The sequence below is a fragment of the Elaeis guineensis genome, chromosome 1 (genome assembly GCF_000442705.2).
Source record: "Elaeis guineensis isolate ETL-2024a chromosome 1, EG11, whole genome shotgun sequence".
In the NCBI taxonomy this organism is placed as follows: Eukaryota; Viridiplantae; Streptophyta; class Magnoliopsida; order Arecales; family Arecaceae; genus Elaeis; species Elaeis guineensis.
The window spans coordinates 177,057,830-177,079,097 of NC_025993.2; the positions used below are offsets into that span (position 1 = coordinate 177,057,830).

Consider the following 21,268-nt stretch of genomic DNA (forward strand, 5'->3'; position numbering starts at 1 on the left):
AAGCATAAGAGTGTGTGGAGGAGGGTTGCACCTAATTGTGGATAGCTCATCACCTGTGAACCATTCTATTAAAAGAAAAAGTGCAGTAGTTCGGTAATATTTTCACAAAGTAGAATCAAAATTATGTTAGAGCCCTATGTTAAGAATTTTTTCATAATAATGGAGATAGAGTGTGTTATTATAATGATATTATTATGATAATCATTAACAAAACTTCCACGAGCCAAGATCCTCTCTGGTTTAAGATTAAACTAGAGAGGTCTGATGACCGGTGATCCATGTATTTTGGAACATGTTGATGATTGGATCTCGCAAGATACATGTCGTATATTATCATTGTCAAACCACCAGCTATTTTGCAATATTAGGTGACTGGTAAGTGGGAACCAAGCCTTTCTAGTTCAGTCATAAATTAAGATGGATAGTAACTCATCTTCTGCAGCTCCAAAGATTTATAAAAACTAAAAAAAATTTATACATTGGCTCAGGTATATCTTGAAAGTTTTCACTAAAGACGAAAACCGGAGGCTAGTTTTTGAGCCTCCCTTAAAAAATATTTTTGTTAAAACTTTTTCTTCTCATGGAAGCACGTTGCATATATTATTATTAATATTCTATATTCTACCCTTCTTTTCGAAAATCTAGCATCTTTTCTCCAATAACCTTTTTTTTCTTTTCCTTTCCCTTGTTTTTTAGCATTTCATTATACCCAATTGACTTTCAACAGTCTTTCAAGCCAAGGCATTAGTTTTATCATAGCTATTAATATGATAATTTAATAGCTTTTAAGTAATTTGTATGTTGGCCAAAAAGTAATTGTTGGAATTCCTATATTTCTTAGGTATAATAGGATGGCAAAATAACCTATCAAATATTTTGGTTGTATCCATGTGTATGTGTGTGTCCATATGAACACACATGCACGCGCGCGCGTAAAAATATTTTAATATTTTAATTTTTCTTATGCATCTTAAATAAGAAGTTCAATATTAATCATAAAAATTAAATTGTTGATTTGTTACTAAATATGTCCTCTTCCTCCCTATGCTTAGACCAATCAATAACGTTAATTTCAAGATCTTTTTAATGCCAAATCATATATGTTACATAGCATAGGATGGAAACAGATAAGAAGAAAAACGAAGTCTTGGCATCAGTTTAGCTATGTAGCCATGAATGTTGTCCGTCTGTTGCAAAAAGAAACCAAGTTTATACCATACAAAAGGTACTTGGAGATGGATATTCCTTATTTATGTTGCATGACACTTTAAGGTTGCAGTTGGTGCACCATCGGATAATTTTGAAAGATAATGTGAATTATATTCAAAATAAATTATCATCATTAAATTATTAGTAATATTGATTATTGTATTTGGTACATACAGATAATGTTGCAGTAAAATTATTAAGAATCTTGATTGATATATTCGATATAACGATCTAATTATCAGTAATGTAAAATTAAATTTTCAAAATATCACCATAAAATTTTATGAAATTTTGAATTAGTGAGAAAATTTGATTTTATTTTCTAAATTTAAATCAAAATTTTTAAAATATGTCCGACGAGAAGAAGGGGCGGCAGTTGGGTCGTCAAAAAAGAAAACGACAGTGATGAAGGTGAGGGATGAGAGGTCGATACTAGCATAGAAGTGGGGGCTATGATTAGAGATGATAAAGGCATGGGTGGAAGGGAGGCAATCGAGGTCGGCGAGGGCATGGGGGAGCTTGGAGAAGAAGAGAATGAGAGCCACTAGGGAGGAGGGTGGAGGGATGGGTTTTATGTATTTTTTTAAGAGGTAATTTTATTTAAAAATTCTTTTACAACATTGTCGCACAAGTAGTAATCTGGATAGCCACTTCTGTCCAAAACAATATGGATTACCATCCAAAAAATATACCAAACACAGTAATCTGATAGGTTCATTTTAAATTGCTAGCATATGGATAGATTACCAGCTACTAAACGCAATCTAAAAGATATTTTAAGAAAAAAATGGCACAACCAAAGCTTGCGCTTCCAACTATAATCTTGGTGAGAATACTCAAAGTTGTACTACTATTTGAAATGTTCAATATTTTAAATTTTATTTGTAGATTAACATTCTATAAGGGTCTGTTTAGTTATCTACAACTCCCATTACATAATTTTGGGGCGGCGCTATTGGATTTTGAGTTACAAATCCGAAGTCTGGTTTGCAGAGACTACAGCTATAGCAAGTAGCTTTCCAGTATTACTTACCTGTGACACTCAACCCTTTTTGAACACTAATTCGTTTATCAGTCTCGCGAAAGCTACTCATGGAAATACGGTGGAAGAAGACATCAATGTCCCATTCCAATTCCGCTCTTCTCTCCAGCAAGCTTTTAGCCATTCCAAATATTTGAGTCCTGACAAAGGCAATTGAAAAGGATATTCAAAGAAACCATCCTTGTCCGATATTCGTTTACCAATCTCGCAAGAGCCAATCATAAAGATATTATAGGTAAATTTCTTCTCTCCAGCCCTTCAATGCATTCTCCCTGAAGACCTCCATTTCATCAAATCCTCCAATTTTACACGGCATCTTGATCAACAAGCTACCACATCAATCAGGCACTGGAGGCTTTCCATTGTGCCCCTTGATCTCCTAGCCTCTTGATTGTTCCTCATTAGCAGCACTTAAGAATGCTACGACCATAACCTTCAACACTTGGAAGCAACCTTTCTTCAAGCATTTGATCTATAGCACCTCATGCTCCCCCCTTCCTCCTTCCCCAACAAAGGTCAGAAATAATTTTCAAAGGGCAGCTTCAGCCATGGTAGGGCAGTTAAAAACAATGAGGGAGTTGATGAGTGTTGTAGCAAATGTTGTTGGAGATGGGGAGCTTGCCAGAGAGGCAGAGGACCTCATCAGCATCACCAGGTTTAATCAACTATTTAGCTTCATTGTTGCACTGTCACTAGCTTGTTGGAACAGGGCATGCCCATTTCTAATGCCACAAGAGGATTATGAACAGAATATGCCAGGGTATGATGACTTCCTCTCAGCCTTTGGAAGAACAGAGCACTCTTCAATAAAATAGAATCAAACTTTTCAAGTAGCTAACACACTTCTCCATTCCAAAGCACTGAGCTAGTTTTACATAAATAGAAACAGCAAGCAGAGTAAGAAGACTTGGTGAGGGATTCACCTATGTAGACGTTATTATGCATCAATGCCCCGGAAACTCCATCAAACGGGGAATAATTCTGCATCATCCAAAGAAAGCAACAATTGTTAGGGAACTTATCACTAGCTTGCATGCTTTGATAATTTTAATCTATACAGAAGTGTTGTGATATACCACCACCAACCTAGGGGCCTTCTCTCTAATGAGTTTCAAAAATACAATTTATACACATTTCGAGACCGTTATCAAAAGAAATTTTGCTCCATGATGAGGTTCAATGCTGGAGAGTGGAACTAGAGTGCATGCTTGCATTTGTGTTATTAGAGAAAGATCAGTATTGGATATAAAATGGGTGACTGGAAAGAAGGTGCTTATTATTACTTTGGTCTCTGGAAGAGTTATTGTTATTTGCAAACTACCATATTGTTTTGGGGAAATCTGATCAAAATCACAGAGTGCAAATTAATAAAGCTCAAGATATATGGGAACAGACCGTTTTATGTATTTCTCATAAACTTGAAGTGATATTGCGCATCAGGCCTTCAGGGGCTGCACAGGAACAATATGCAGGCAAAGTTATTTAAAGACAACAGACAATACAGATCATCACACAGCTGTGGCAACAACTTACCTGCCAAACCTGTGAACAACTCAAATTGTCTCATTGCTTGCCTTATGAACATCTCCACTCCACTAACAACAGCAGCTCCAGATTCTTTGGCTTCTCGCAAAAGTCTGATCACTTTTGGCGTGTAGACCGCATCAAACACCACCGCATAAGACCTCAGAGCTTGCTGCAGATTTTTTGCATTTTATGTCAATCAGTAAGGTTCAGTGCACCAAATACAAAAAATTAGAGTCATCAGTAAACAGTGGGAAAATATTATACAGAGTCATATGGTTGAAGGTTATATATGCTGTCTGACAGATCATGGTCAAATAGCAACATATAGAGAGACTGTTTCCAGCTCCATATAAAGTGAAAGGCATCAGGATGCCCTAAAATGCTACATATTCATTTACGACGTTAACAGAAAATCAAGAGCAGTCTATCATGATAAGAATTTACTAAGCTGATTTGATGAAATAAAAGTAGAAAAATGAAGGCATACTTGCAACATAAAAAGCTCAGTTAGGGTGTTAGTTTTCAGTCAAGTACCACATAAGATTTAATCAGCATGAGTACTCTTCCTCTTTTTTTTTTTTTTTTTTTTTTTTTTTTGAGAAACAGACTTGAAATCCACCTTCTGTGTACCTCGACCCAGTGCACGTGCTGAAGAGATGGGCGCCAACAAGTGGACCCAGGTTGTGGTGGCAAGATTACTGCATATGCTGGGGTAGAACCCTATCATTTTGAGGTTTAAACATTTCCCAAGAGTTAAACCAACACTGTTAGTTGCATAAATTTGGAAACAAAGGCTTCTTAGTCATAACACCATGCTACTTGTATGCTATCATAAATATCACAAGAGTGTCACAAACCTTAGACACAGGGGTATCATTAACATTTGGACGCATTCCTACAGATGTTGTGTTTGCGAGAATCATCCCCTCCTTAGGATGGAACCTTTCCAATTCAGCAAGTGTAAGAGCATGTCCACCTATTAAGTTAGCAAGCTCTCTAGCTCGTTCTGGCAGTCAGAGAAGCACAAACTTTACAAGCTGCACAGTGATCAATAGAAACATCCTTCATAACAAAAATAATTTTTAAAAAAAAATAATTAGTGGCAAATACCATGGGATAGCGAAGAGAAACTAAAAGCCATATGCAGAATATAGATTGAGATACATCTAGGGCATAACATGTCTTCAAATGAAAGATTGGTAAACTCAACAAAGATGATCCCATCATTTGTTCCTCATTTTCATACAAAAATTTAAAATTGAAGTACTTAGAACTTTAAAATTTTCTCTAAGAGGGGAAAGAAAAACTGAAGAATACGCAGCCCAGGCAACTTGCTAACATCAAAGATATATCATGGATCCAACAAGTTATGTAATTCACAGCACATGAACAGTGAATCACATGGACCGAATAGCAAGACATGGGTCCATCTGCAAACTCTAAATGTCGCAGTAGACATATTACTTTTACTATTTTGTAAAATATGCAGTTATTTCCAGTTCTTTTCATATCTAGACAATACACTGCCTAGAAAGTTTGCAAAGATCAAGAAGTTATGAGATTGAGCATTACCATAAGTACGGTTTGCAATTGCGACTCTTGCTCCCTTCTCCGTAGCACCATAAGCAAGAGCCTTGCCAGCTCCACCAGCACCAATGACAACAAAAAGTTTTCCAGCAAGGGGCGAAACAACTGCATCCTTTGCCCATGAACCTGCTGAAGGTTACACCAAACACATGAATGGAATTAGAGATCTCAAAATACAACCAATCTATTTCATTTAGATAAATCTTTAAACCAAAAGCTATTGAATATGCAATACACCTCTAATCCCATCTTCAATAGCAGAAATTGCACCAATATAGTCAGTGTTGTAACCAACTAATTTTCCATCAGCCGGCCTCCTAATGATTGTATTTATGGCTCCTATAGACTGCACAGATACAGAGAAGACAAAAATGATATAGATCTTGAGTTTTTAATATTATAGCACTTTTAAAGCTTGTGGTGGCTAAAAAAGCCCCATAGAACGAACTGAAAAAATGTTCTGATTTTATCATTTACCTTAGCAATGGGATCAATCTCATCACAACATGTAACTGCAGTCTCCTTGTAGGGAAGTGTACAACTGCAAACCACGTTAAAAAAAATGGATGTCTAACAATTCAGATAAAGTTGTCAAGATAATCATCATAACTAAGGTTTTGAAGAAGACTAGCATGTTGTTGTCTCAAGAAAAACAATGAACCTATAAAACTCAAAAGTACAGCAAATGGGGCCAGATAAAGAACATGTAGGCTGCAATATTTGCAGACTATCAAAAAAAAAAAAAAAAATCTTACAAGATGGCAAATCAACATTTCCATAATGTCACAACCAGCCAATAACCAATGCATCGCACATTATGACTAACCTGACAGTCTTCTTATTTTCAATGGGTGCCTTATAGATAATATTATAGTAAGGTAGAAATTTACTGTTTTTTCAAAAAAAATCTCAGATTACAATTGAGAGGCATTATTCCACATGAAACGAATAGGTGACAATAGAAATTCACACAATCCACATATATCCTATCCCTCCTCTGGGTGGTGCCTGCCATCTTATGTGTACTTGCATGGAATGTCTGCAATCTGTGAGACCATTTGAGAAAGGGAGATCCATCTACTTTTTTGAGAAATTTAGGTCCATCTACAAGATGCAGAATTTTACCACGTCAAGAAATAACCAGTGTCCTATTCCTGTACCTGTCCTGTTGTCCTATCGGAAAGGTATTGTACTGGCAGTACTATACTGAAGTGGCAATGTCTAAATCCTTGCTTCTGTGACGTTCAATTTGTAGGTTACCAAAAAACACTAAACTATTGCTCTACTACCATAAACAATAGAAAGGAGAGTCAGGCAGAGCTTCAGGAATGCAAAAAAAACTAGTGACAAAAGAAGTACATATCAAACAGGATTTGCCTAAGATGCTCTGGCTACTTAGATAAATGGAGCGACGTGTTTTACAAGGGTAAGCATAATGCTAGAATACGTTACAAGATAAATGTATGGCCACCAGATCAGAAGCTTGGAATCACGAGAATATTAATGAAGTGTTGCCAGATTGGTTCAGAATTGTACACCTCATACTGGTTAGAGAACCTAATATAGGTTCACCAACATGTGTAGTTTAAGATAAACTAAAAAATATCTCCATACTATGAAGATAATCAACTCTAGAACTTTGATTGACATCAGAGAACCCCTTAACTTCTGATGCTCCTCAGGGTGAACTTCAAATTTTTCTTAAAAATTATAGTATTTAAAGTAACTACAAATAAATACATTGGTAAGACTAAACATCACTAAAACGCATCCACTGTCTACTAAGCTTTCTTTAAGAACAAAACGTACCTGAACCCGGCAAAGTCTGGAGAACAGTAGGCACTGAGAAAATTAGCAAGGTCATCCACCAAAAGTGGAACATAAACTGCATTGAAACCAACAGACTTAAATGCTGCATTATGTAGAATAGGACGTTTACTCTGGCCAACTGGCTTTCCAATAAGCCCATAAACTTTTGTGTCTGCTCTGATCTTTCTGATATTGTAGACATTCAACAAGTCTGATAAAGTTGGCTGCCGAGGAGCTGATTCTTTTCCCGCATCAAGTGCGCCAAAAGTAAGATAGCCACCAAACTTGGGGCAAAGCAACTGGGAGATCACCCCCCGCTCACCCATAACAAATCCTATCATGGGGACTTGCTTTTCCTATCCATTAGTCAAATGCAATATAACTCAAAAATAGGCTTCATGCTATAGCAATAAAAAAATTTCTCAATCATGTACCTAATAACAACTTATAGTAGTTGGTTCAAGTAGGAAAAAGTTCTGATTTAGAAACAAATAAAGAAAACAAGATGAGGTTCTAGCAGAAACTTCTAAATCATAACTTGTGACTTTCCTTTATTATCTTGAGGTGTCATTTTTTTACTCAATTACCCATAGTGGTGATGTTAATCTAAAAGTCGATTAGTCCCTGGCTGGGGAAAAAATTAAGATCTCTACGAGTCTCATTGTTCCAAGTCTACTTCACAGGATTAAAAGCTCCATCTTTAGCTGCAATAAGTTATAACCATAAAGGTTTTTTCCCATGCCATTTACTACATCATTTCTGTTAGGATTTGACGCCTCGAGATTCAGTCCACATTGAGCCCACGGTGAGATTCGCGGCAAAAAACGGAGTTCAACGAGACCAAGATCATCCCAAACGAAGCTCGGATGGAGGAGATACGAGCTTTTGAAGTCGGTACGAGACTCGAGACGACGGAGGATTGCCGGCGGCCAGTAGAGCAGCAACAGCGCGGCCGCAGGCGGCGGTGTGAGGCCCAGATGGGGCCAACGCGTGGGATGCGCGGCCCAGTCCGTGCGTGGGCCCGAGCGCGGGCGCGGCCTAGGCCCCTGCACGCGGGCCGGCCCAGGCCCAGGCGCCTTGCCTGGGTTTGTACCCCGATCCACCGTGGACCGGGCGGTCCACGGCTGGGTCCGTGGACCGCGTGGGCATTTCCCATACGTTTCTCACAGTCCACGGCACTATTCTATGGACCGAAGTACGATCGGAGGGCATGGGTTGATCTGGTTCTTGATCTAACGGTCCAGATCCTTATATGGGTTGATTAAGGAGTCTTGAACCTAATCTAATTGGGTTTAAACCCTTTAAAAGGGCCTGTGAGGCACAAAGGGAAACAGTGTGGTCTTTAGGCCTGGTTTTCTCACGGAGACCTATGAGCCTGTGGCGGCATGAACCCAAGAAGGAACCCGAGAGAAGAGAGAGAGGTGGAAGCGCTGGGAGAGAAGGAGCAGGAGGCTTCTGGACAGCGGATGCCAGGCACTTCAGGGGTTCAGGGGGTCTTCCAAAAGAGAGAGCTTTTGTGAGGAAAACTTCAGGTGAGAGAGAATTGGATGTACAGGGATTCAGGGGGTCTTCCAAGAGAGAGGGTTGAGGGTGAGATCTCCTCTTGTAAAATTTTTTTTTCATAATGAAGTTTGTATGCCCCGTGGAGGCGAGCCCTTTTGTGACTGATCCACGTATTTTGATTGTTTTTGTTTTATTTCTTCTTTCTTCCTGCTGCATCGCGTGGTACTGAAAAGTTCTTGGAAGGTGGTGTCCTGGCCAGACATCCACCCAACAAGTGGTATCAGAGTAAGGCGGTAGAAGGACGCAGATTGCAGCGATGGTGAGCAAGACTGAAAATGGAGAAGACAAGAACAATCAAGATGGAGATCAACGAGTTTAATGGTAAGAGCAATTTCTCCTTGTAGCAAGTAAAGGTGAAGGACGTGCTCATCCAACAGAGATTGATCGATGCTCTTTTGTGCGATAAGAAGCCGATCACTATGGAGGTGTGAGATTGAAAATGACTACAAATGCAGATGGTGAGAACCATCAGCATGTACCTGACGGATGAGGTGGTGATCCATGTGCTGAGCGAAACTTTCCCGACGGTGCTGTGGTCGAAGCTCGAGGAGTTGTACATGGCGAAGTCTCTCACCAACACTCTTTTCCTCTGGAGGCAATTCTACCAACTGCGGATGACTGAGGGACAGAGCGTATTGGAGCATCTGAGCCACTTCCAGAAGATTCTCACCGACCTCCTCAGTGTTGGCGAGAATGTTGAGGAGAAGATTAGGACGCTAGTTTTACTGGCGTCGCTTCTCCCTTCGTACGAGTCCTTGGTGACTACTCTTGTAGTGGGGAAGAGCACTATCAAGATGGACGAGGTCACCGCAGCGATACTCCAGAATGAGGTTCTCAGGACGGAGAACCCAGCTTCGAGCTCAGGTGGCGGTAGCTCAGCTTTGGTGGCTTTTGGAGGAGCAGGAGGCGGTAGACGGAGTGACAGGAGATCGCAACGAAGGCGGTTTAAGTCCAGGAGGGACTTGAGCAAAACCAAGTATTACCGGTGTGAGGAGTTGGGGCATCTAGCCAGAGATTGCCCTCAACTCAAAAATCAAACGGTGGCTGCTGTAGCGACGATCGGCAGCAATTCAGATGGAGATATCCTGGAGATATCTAATGAGGTATCTACTTCTTTCCAGTAGTGGATATTAGATTCTGCATGCTCCTATCATGTATGTTGCAGAGAAGAGCAGTTTGACTCCCTAGAGAACAGTGAGGGCACTGTATATCTGTCGGATGGATCGAGCTGTGCGATCAGAGGCATTGGAACGATCAATTGGAGGACACATGACGGTGCAGTGAGGAGATTGGGAGAGGTCCGATACATATCCGATTTCAGATGGAATCTTATCTCACTTAGCGGACTAGTTCAAGAGGCTACAGGACGGTAACTGGTGGAGGAATCCTGAGGGTGCTATGCGGTGATAGGATTGTGCTGGAGGGGAAGAAGGAGAGCAGAGAACATTATTACCTGACGGAGAGCCTAGTGCGAGGTGGAGCTTCGGGAGCCAAGTGGAGCTCCAGGAGGTAGATCGGGCATGAGACAGGAGACTCGGGAGGACGAGAGGCGACGTCGCAAGGTGAGATTCCTATTGCCGCAGGATGATGCCCCGAGCAGGTCTCAGGTCAGGAGGAGCACAGCATACGACGGAGATGGGATCGAGTAGTCTGGCTCGACCCCCATGCTTGTCTATCCATGATCAGCAGGCGATTGCCCCAGGACATGGGGACGAGGAGATCCAGAAGCTCTCAGAGTTTGGAGGAGGCTGAATATCGAGTCGAGGTGGAGATTGTTAAGATTTGACGCCTCGAGATTCAGCCCATATTGAGCCCACAACGAGGTTCGCGACAAAAAACGGAGTCCAACGGGACCAAGATCACCCCAAACGGAGCTCAAATGGAGGAGATACGAGCTTTTGAAGTCGGCACGAGACCCGAGGCGGTGGAGGATCGCCGACGGAGCGGCGGCGGTGCGGGGCCCAGATAGGGCCAACGCGCGGGACGCGCGGCCCAGCCTGTGGGCGGGCCCACACACGTGGGCCGGCCCAGGCCCAGGCACCTTGCCTGGGCCTGTACCCCGGTCCACTGTGGACCGGACGGTCCACGACTGGATCCGTGGACCGCGTGAACGTTTCCCACGCGTTTCTCATGGTCCACGGCACTATTCCGTGGACCGAAGCATGATCGGAGGGCGTGGGTTGATCTGGTTCTCGATCTAACGGTCCAGGTCTGTATATGGATTGATTAAGGAGTCTTAAACCTAATCTAATTGGGTTTAAGCCCTTTAAAAGGGCCTGTGAGGCACTGAGGGAAACAGTGTGGTCTTTTGGCATGGTTTTCTCACGGAGACCTGTGAGCCTATGGCGGCATGAACCCAAGAAGGAACCCGAGAGAAGAGAGAGAGGTGGAAGTGCTGGGAGAGAAGGAGCAGGAGGCTCCTGGACAGTGAATGTCAGACATTTCAGAGGTTCGGGGGGTCTTCCAAGATAGAGTTTTTGTGAAGAGAACTTCAGGTGAGAGAGAATTGGGTGTACAAGGGTTGAGGGTGAGATCTCTTCTTGTAAATTTTTTTTTCATAGTGAAGTTTGCATGCCCCGTGGAGGCGAGCCCTTTTGTGATTGATCAACGTATTTTGATTGTTTTTGTTTTATTTCTTCTTTCTTCCTACTGCATCGCGTGGTATTGAAAAGGTCTTGGAAGGTGGTGTCCTGACCAGATATCCACCCAACAATTTCATTATATACACATTGACAAAGTCACTTACTTTAAAAAAATAAAAATCACCTAAACAGTAATTCTAATCCAACAATGGCTGTGTCATCTTCGACCATCCAAGAGCTAACACCTCATTAAACAATACAACTCATCTGAATACAAATTTCACATGCAAGAACCATAATAGCTTACTCCCTGACCATTGACTCACAAATTAAGAGGTCCCAATTGGTGGTTGGGTACTACAGGCACATATGAGAAGGTATATAATGTGCACCTGCATGCATATAAAGGAAACGAACAATTCCTGAAATCAACTTTCTATCTAATATGCAGTAAAATATTAAAATCTTGTAACTCAAAAAGGTGTACATTGATCTACACATCACTGTTAGTTGGAAAGGCTCTCTCTCTCTCTCTCTCTCTCACACACACACACACACAAACACACACTCACATACACATTAGAAAGAAAATAAAACAGGTATATATATACATAATACAAACAATACAAAATACGTGTCTTTGATGGAGTGACGAATTGATCATCAAAAGTAAAGGGAGACAGAGTCACCACTATTTGAAACTTTGAAAATTACATCCGGAAAACTGCTAGAAAACATATATAACTGCAGATACCCATTAGACTTCAACCACTCAAAGTAACCAGATAATATTTATCACTTACTTGACAATGGACGATCAGTTGAAACATTCGTGTCACATCAACAATGTCCACAGCAGTTGTTACAACCTTCACAATGTCAGCTCCAACAGCTTGTGTTCTTGCCGCAAGGCTACCAAGCTCCTCGCTGGATGGAGTGCTCTGATAGTTATGAGAAGAAACAATGAGCTTAAAATTCTCTGGTTTTTTTCCAGATATGAGTCTCACAAATTCCTCAGCCACCTGCAATTGAGAAGTATCCAGTAACATGTCAAGCAAAGCAAACAAATCGATGGCTTAAAAAAATCCAGAGAAACCAATCATGCATAAACCGAGACTAAAGCAGTTGGTTTCAATGATTCAATTAGTAAGTATCACTTCTAGCAACCACAGAATTCTTTGTGATAAATCAGGTCTGTTACTAGTCTTAAATTAGAAGATTGTTTTCTTTCAGTAGCTGTTGAAAATAAATAGCAAGCGATGTACTGTACTAGAGTATTCTATTCTACATACACCATATAGATCTCCTGTATCTTGTAATCATAAGCACACTTTAGGTTGAACATGGACTTTTTTTTAGTAAATAGAGTCCATAGTCTATGCTCGATATAACAACTGGGGTCCAAATCCATGTCCATTTGGTAAAAGTTATGCTCTATGCCTGATAAGAAGAGTATGTGTTCACTCTAACGGCTGCTCCTCAACTTTCATGTTGTTGGAGTTTAGGTACCTGTCTTCCTGAAGTAGGAATATCATTGAAGTCTTGGAGACATTGTGGGAACTCGACAATCACTAGTGTACTGACTATTGAATGCATTGATTTTATAATTGTGTTGTGCTGGATATCTACAAGGTTGTCTAATGGTGATTGAGTTAAAATGACCAATTATTAGCAGATGATGAAAATGTCCCTTGATTCCAAAGGATACATAAGATTTGCGCGCAACTTTTGGATAAGAGACAGAATATGATTATCATTGATAAAATCGAAGCCAAAATTGCTTGAATCATCTCCTGCATTATCCTGATGGTGAATGATCCAGCAGATTATTTGAAGTCACCCAACTTCAATCTCAGACATTTTTCTCCTTAAGGCGGCCAATAAAAGGTCCTTTTGGACCTTGCCCATTTTGCCCAAGGACCTCATGACTTTGTATCAACTTTTATTATTGCTCGTGTGATTTCAACCTCCCCTTCTCCTATCCTCTTCCTTTTTTTTCTTATCTTCTTTCCTCTGATTCTTTGCTCCTTACTGCACCATTCCTCTACTTCTCTTTCCACTATTCTTTTTTCTTTGTTGCTTACTTTTTTTGATTAGTAACTAAGATCACATTTAATAATGTTTGGACTTATTGTCTACCTTTTCTGCACTAGTTTGATCCATTAAGATTTCTAGAAGCCTTATCATCAATTATTAACCCAGATATTCCCTTTTGCCTTGTTCCAGTTTGTTATTTTCACTAGAAAATTTAGATATCAATATACAGAATTAGAAATCTGTGGACATATTTTTTCAAATTTCTGATCACAAATCCCTTATAAATCCCTTCACAAGCCTTTTCACTATTCATAGAACCCTAAAGACTATTCCTATTTCACTTACTAATCCTAGAATCCATTGGAAGACCTGCTATTTCCCTATTTTCTCCCTAGTATTGTGATCAATTCCTTTCTGTCAAGATGTCTGTTGCTGGATGTCATACCCAAAATACTCCTCTAAATGCTAAGTCCTTCTATTCAAGGTCCACCACTGTCCCTAACTCCCTATGCAGCCCTGAGAACCACTGATACCCTGCATCCTGAGAAACAACATGCAACAGGATTTTGGGCATACCAGAAGCCTTATGCGGTTCCTCATATTCATATCCTGTGCCTCAAAACACATCCCCCACCGATGTTTTGGATACATTTTGCCCATGCTTTAAAAAAGAAATATCACATAATTGGCCATGTTACCATAATTTTGAGCTTGATTTCATCACTAAAGCAATGCAAAGTATAGAATGAAATATAAAGAAGATGAGTTTTTATATTTATTATCAAAGAAATTAATGTTCCAAAGAAGAATGATAAGGATGCTTAAAGATGGCAAAAACATAAAAGGATGTGTTTCCAAAAAGAACAACATGAGTTCTCTATTAGATTGGATTGCCATGCAAATCACCCAAAGAAAAGTCAAAATCTTGATCATAGAAAATAAACAGTATTTTTATTCATTTTTCATATAATTGACCACCAGAACAATCAATGAATACAGCTGACCATTCAGCTAGCATTAAAAATAATCTCCATGGACTTGATGCAATTGCACAGAACATGTTATAGTAGTCCTTCATAGACCAACCTTAAGTTCAATATCAACATGTTCAGCTCCTAAATCCACTGCAGTGTGAAGTGCCTCGAACCGCTGGTTGTCATCACCTTCATATTCACCTCCTTCCCACTTTGGTCTATTAAGACAGTAGAGGTCAAAAGTAAAACATCTAAGCACTACATAATCCCAAATACCTAACATCATTAAACCAAAAAAAGGAAAAGAGTGAAGACATAGATATTTTGAAGAAAAAGCCGCAGCTTCAGTTATTGATGTCTTCAATCATTTCAAGATACATAAGAACAAAATGTTGTTCTAAATCAAATTGATGACCAATAATAAGCATGATATTGCTACTTATGGTCCATTCCATGGTGATGTTCATATGTTCAACTTGCAACTGGATTCTCTATTAATAGCCAGTCTCTATACATCCTAGGGAACCATACCAAGGTTTTGAATACTATGGGATGACAGGGTGTCCCACCATCCGAGTGCCGGGATAGGGGACAAGTCGGCAAATGGGCCAGGATGGGATGGGACATCCACCATGCAAAGTGTCGACATGCAGAGTGTCCTATTCGACAAGAAAGGTAGAGGTCCCATCCCATGCTATTTAAAACTTTGAACCATAAAACAAGCATCACATATCAAAATGCTGCAACAGTGTCTTCAAACCTTAACCTTGTGTTTGTTTTGGGTCACGAGAGAGAGGATGAATGAGGTTGAAAAAATAGATGGCCTCCATCCATCGTTTGATTCAAAAAATCTTAAAAAAATAAACAATAAAGAGAAATTGCCCATCCATCCTAGCCCACCAAGTTGCATTCTCCCAATCCACCATTTGATTCAAAAAATCTTACGAATGATGGATGACAAGAGAGATTGCCCATCCATCTTGGCCTACTAATTTGCATCCTCCCAAATTAGGAGGATGTAAGGATGAAACATGTGAAGTAGATTTCTATGCTAATAAAATTATCTCTCATTAATTTTTTGACAAAGCCCTAATGCTTCTTCACTTTTTCATTTCTTTTATTTATATATTTTTTTATTTTATATATGCTATTAATCCTATACTATTAAATTTTATCATCAATTATTTAATCTTACTACATAATTTTCATAATATAAGCAAGATTTTACGTCCTAGTGGGATGGGGCCATCCCAGCCATCCCGTCTTGTCTCTATGAGAAAATGGGAGCATGACAGGGTTAGAACTCTGAAATCCATCCACATGGGGAGAGAAAAAGAAAGAGAAAAAAAAAAGGTAGGAAAAATAAAGGAAAGAAAAAATGAAAGGAAAAAAGAAGAAATATAAAAGAAAGAAAGGAAGGGAGAAGAAAAGAAGGAAAGAAGAAAGAAAGGAAAGAGAAAGAAGAAGAAAAAGGAAAAAAAGAAGGGATAAGAAAAGAAGGAAAAGAAGAAAAAGAAGAAAAAAAATGAAGGGGAGAGAGATAGAGGATATCCACCAGATCACATGATCAAAATCGCTATTGGAATAGGATAAGACAGTGAGGCATCCAATTCTATGGAGGAATTGCAACACTTCCATCCCATGAGATTTAAAGTAAATAATTAGAATTATCTTAGATTCCTTTATTTATATTCATAATTTTAGTTAACTATTTACATAAAATTAATTTAAATAATTAACATATAATATTATTTATTAAATTAAATTAAATTAAACAAAATATTTATATTTTTTTTATAAATTATAAATTATAAGGATTATAAGTTTATATATGGCCCTACTTCTTTAGTATAAATAAGTATTATAAATCGATAATGATAATATTTTTTTAATTAAAGGATAGTTTAGTAAAAATATCATACAAACATCTATTCTTCTTCTCATTCCTCCTATACTAAATAAAGAAGTAAATTATTCCTATCCATCTTTTCATGTTTCACCAAGCACATGAGAGGATGGATGAAAGATGTATCCATCCTTTCCTTCATCCACCGTTCCTCCAATTCATCCTTGGTACCAAATAGAGGGTAAGTGACTCATGGAGCATAAATTATCATAAAATACATTTTTACTTTTACAAGAGATCATAGTTCATAGAGCATCTATAATATGACCTACTTTCCTTATATCAAGCAAATAAACACAGCAATAATTCCTCCACTACAAGAAGAAAGAGTACCTAAACTTCTATTTTAGTTGTAGACACAACAAATTTATATATGCCACTCCCATTCTCACCCATCAGATACATTATCAATGCAAAGGAAAATAGTAAAATTATTATTTTTTCTGGTTATTTAAATCTTGCATCTTGACTAATATAAGAAGGTTGAGAATGAAAGTAAAGAGGTCTAAATAAACCAAAATGGTGGCAATTAGTATGATTCCTTCCTTGGTTATTGCTAATGGACAGAGCAGCAACCAAACTCAAAGATGTAGAATAAGCAGATAAAATATATCCTCTTCATATCTGCTATCTTTCAAGCAATGAAGCCAATTGCACGTACCCGCATTCTAACATATAAAGAATCCAAGGCCATCTAGGCTGTCACAGGATCCAATTACAACGATATTTTACTCCATAGACATGGATAATATTAAGTTTTCTTCCTTTCTTTCTTTATTTCTTTCGTGAAAAAAGAGAGTTATAGAACTGAAAAGCATAATGTAGTGGATCTACTATTAACAAAAATCCAATTGGGATCTCTTGAAACACTCAAATGTAGCAAGTGGATTACTAGATCACTTGTAGTTGCTGCTTTCTCAACATGAAGTGATTAACCAATTGATCAAAATCTTTCCTTTTCCCACCAATACTTCTAACTTCCATGGGGGTGTTTGGTATGGGGTGATCCATCTAAGATCAAGTATAATGTAGGTAGAAGTGATGAGATCACCGCATTTGGTTGCACCATGATGATCCTATATGGCATTGATTTCACATCACCCCCACTCCTCAAATCACTCTCCAACCCAGTGATGGGATACCCATCCTCGAGGTCAGGAATCAAAGATCATCTCTAGGCAGTGATCTTAGACTGAAATACAAGGACAAAAATATTTCTTAGTCTAAAAAAAGTTGATATATCAATATACAATTAATATATTATATCAATATTGTATATATGATATTATATTATATTTGATATTATATATTATATTTATGATATATATTACATTATAAGATACTATTAATCATATTATTGTCATATTATGATTTCATGATAATTTTAAATTAAATAAAAATATTTTATTGTACTTAATATTTATATAATAAAAATATTTAATATATTACTTCTATTTATCTTATTTTCTAATCAAAATAAATATTCATATTAATAAATAATATATTATAAGTATAAAAAATATTAATCCTATAATAACTATTGTATACTTTTATAAGATTAATAGTTTATAGTATTAATAAAAATATTATTATAAAATATATTAATTATTAATATATTAATAAATATAATAATATTTTATTAATAATATATTCTTATGGATAATTTTTGTATTATATAATTAGTGATTTTGGATTCCTATAGAATACCAAACAGCTTACTTATGGATTCTCAAGAATCTTTAATCACCGAACCATGGCCTACCAAATGTAAAGATCTTGGGTCACTGATGATCAGATCACCATATGATTCGAATCATTGGTGATCTTAGATCACCATGGTGATCTCATTTAAGTCACCAAATGCTACCATAAAGAAGAGAATAGTGATGGAATCTAAAGGATGGTTTCAAAGACAAACATTAAAAAAATTCTTCCTTGTTCATCAACCCTTGTAATTCCACAGAAGAGTAATGAACCAACGCAAAAAAATGGAGCATCAAAGAAGAGAGGTATCCAACCCAATAACTATTGCGGCACTGAATCAGATGAAGAGATTGGGTGTTGGGGGTGAAGGGAGGGGAGAAATCATGGGCATAAGACATACCGGTAGGTGACGAGAGCAGGCAGTGGGCGGCCTTTGAGCAAGAACTCGAGGTCCTCCTGGGGACGGAAGGCGGAGGGTTGGGCGAGGCGGATCTCGACAAGGTCGGCACCGGCGGCCTTCGCCGCGTCCATATCCGCCGCCATCTGCTTCACCGTCTTCGCCACGGGCGGCAGTGTCGACCCCTCCATCGCCATTCCCTTCTTCCTCTCTCTCTCTCTCTCTCTCAGAGGAAGGTATGAAGGAAGCGAATAGCCGTAGCTTCGCGGTCAGCGAATAGCCGTAGCTTCGCGGTTGGTGGCCGAGGGTAATGCATGCACGGAGCCGTGAAGAGCCATTGGATCGGACTGGGCAGTCCAAATAAGAGTTGCGAGTTGCCCGAACGTTCAATTGGATCTTTCGCGCGAAAGAATGATTCCCCTTCTTTCGCGACGATGGATATTGAAGTGCTTCAAGGTCTCTGCAAGATGCGATCCAACGGTTGATGTCGAAAAAAAAAAAAAAAAAAAACCAATCGTTCTCTAGCGCGAAAAAACGATCCGAACCCGGAAAATGAACGTGTCACACACACGGATTTGAACCCAGTAGGATGACATGAACTTTTCTTGTTTCAAAATTCGTAGACATGCGACGTTTCTTGCAGTCACCAGCTTCATCAAAACAACAACTTCCTCATCCTCTTTGGTTACAGAAGTAAATATTGCAGCTCAACAGGAATCTAGATAAAAGCCCGCCAATCTCAAAATCTGCAAAACAAATGTCACTAACTTCAAAATCTTACACATTCCGACTTTTCTTTTGGAAATGACGACTAAAGCTTTCAGGACAAGGATACTGAGTTAGCAGAAATGTCCGAAATCTTATTTAACCAAAACACAAAGCTTTCCAATGATTCCACAAACAAAACCATAAAAACGTTCGGTGGTCTCTTTTAAAGTTATGGCCTGCTTGAGTCCCCAAATTCCCCAGGACCCCACCAAATAAATTCCCATTCAAGAACAGAAATATATAAAATGAAAAAAAAAAAAATCATTTTTTGGACATAAATAATCTCAAGTGCTGGTCAGTGTAGAGAGTCGTAGTGTTTTAAGATTTCAGGAAAAAAAAAAAAATTTCCCTCAAAATTAGTTTTAACATTTGTCCATGAAAAAGTTTGATTCGGAAACCAACTCTCCATTAAAAGGTTTAGAATTTAAAATTCAACAAAGATATGACTCAAAAAAACAACTTATTAAGCAAATTCCACCTCTATATCATGAATAAAGACCGAGTAATCTCGTAAAGAATCAACAAAAAATTGTAACCAAAGTCCTACATTCCACCAACCGACCAGATGATGCCTAAAACCCTAAACTCTTAGCACAATGAAAATCGCGAACAGCAACTAGTTCTAGAAACGAAGAATCTGTCAAAAGTGTTGGGAAAAGAGACGGTGACAATCAAGATAGGCAATATTTTCTCGCTTGAATTAATCTGTGAGGAGCGAAAAAAAAAAATTTCAGCAACTAAAGTAAATATCCAACACACAAATATGCCCAAGAATGCACAAAAAATCTATAAAAGAGAACACATGATTTTTAACGTGCACCCCCCCCACACCAATGTGAAGGGTAAAAACCATGGGACCAAAAATCTACCCAAAAAAGCTTCATTATAATCAATATAATATTTACAACAGTCACAAATAGTTCACAAATTTAGAGCCAAACTGTAATTCCAACAACTATAGAATAACAAGAAAGAAGCAACAAGAGAGTGAAGAAAAAGTCACCAAAATATAGCCTCTGTTCCAAGCCCTAAAAATCAGGTTTTCAGTCATCCAAATTATAATCAGCATTGTTGAAGTTCAAGAACCATGTGTCTTCTACTTGTCCAAAAATCAGCTCAATTATACTACGAATGACCTTTCGATTATCAACTAGATCCGAACTGTGCAGAGCTATCCAAAACCCACGAGATTGTGTTTTTTTTTTTCCTCCCTTTCTCTCTCTTTTTCTCTCTTCAAGTGGCTGAATATTCTGTCTCAAAATTAGGGCAACAAGAGTCAATTTATATGATTCATAATGGGCTTAAGTATAGGCCATATCCATAAATAGGCCTCAACCAAAATAAACTAAACTTTAGATTTTTCTCCACATAGGAAGAGAACCCAAAAGCCCAACAATTCTCCCCCTTCTGACTATGTGGAGAAAATTGTCAAACCAGCAACCAACTGACAAGCCTCAAACTTCCCTCTTGATAGAGTTTTTGTCAACATATCTGAGCCATTATTATTAGTGTGAATTTTGTCAAGCTCAAGTAACTTGGAATCAAGAACATCTCATATCCAATGATATCGTACATCAATATGCTTAGATCTACCATGAAAAGTTAAATTCTTACCAAGATGAATAGAACTTTAGCTATCACAAAACAACACATACCTCTTTTGTGTAAACTCAAATTCTTGCACAAATTTTTTCATCCAAAATAACTCTTTGCATGCTTCTGTCACTGTAATGAATTTAGCCTCTATAGTAGACAATGTAATACATTTTTGCAACTTGGATTGTCAAGCCACAGCTCTTTCTACAAAAGTAATCAAGTAACCTGAAGTAAACTTTCTCATGTCAATATCTTTAACCATATCTGAATCTGTATAACCCGCAAGATCAGGTTTCCCATTTTCAAAATAAAGTTTCAAGCTTGAAGTGTCTCGAAGATATCTCATAATTCACTTCACTGCATTCCAATGCTCTCTTTCTGTGTTAGAAAGAAAGCAACTAACTGTACCAATTGCATGAGCTATATCCGATCTGATGCAAACCATTGCATATATCAAACTGCCTACTACTAATGCATAAGGAACTTTTTGCATGTCTCGCCTCTCTTCTTCATTAGAAGATGTCTGTTTAATGCTTAACCTAAAGTGTGTAGCAAAAGATGTGCTTA

General features: G+C 38.4%; 1 protein-coding gene across 5 annotated transcripts; it reads right to left on the bottom strand.

Moving 5' to 3' along the window:
* Nucleotides 1-2,120: 2,120 nt before the first annotated feature.
* Nucleotides 2,121-19,064, bottom strand: LOC105039819 (bifunctional 3-dehydroquinate dehydratase/shikimate dehydrogenase, chloroplastic). Of its 5 annotated transcripts, none has more exons than XR_012137392.1 (13): nt 18,883-19,064; nt 18,341-18,797; nt 14,443-14,548; nt 12,123-12,341; nt 7,175-7,530; nt 5,843-5,906; nt 5,603-5,711; nt 5,351-5,494; nt 4,636-4,784; nt 3,785-3,947; nt 3,647-3,702; nt 3,175-3,232; nt 2,121-3,032 (listed from the first exon to the last, which is right to left on the bottom strand). XR_012137392.1 is itself a non-coding variant. In XM_010916103.4 (12 exons), exons 2-11 carry the CDS (start codon nt 18,532-18,534, stop codon nt 3,662-3,664), a joined length of 1,542 nt encoding a protein of 513 aa, XP_010914405.1. In that variant the 5' UTR covers nt 18,535-18,797; nt 18,883-19,064; the 3' UTR covers nt 2,121-3,232; nt 3,647-3,661. The 5 variants fall into 5 exon arrangements, 3 of the variants coding, with proteins under 3 accessions (XP_010914405.1, XP_073105885.1, XP_073105893.1); XR_012137393.1 differs by having other exon boundaries at nt 2,121-3,052; XM_010916103.4 differs by having other exon boundaries at nt 2,121-3,232; nt 5,351-5,491.
* Between the last annotated feature and the right edge of the window lie 2,204 nt (nt 19,065-21,268).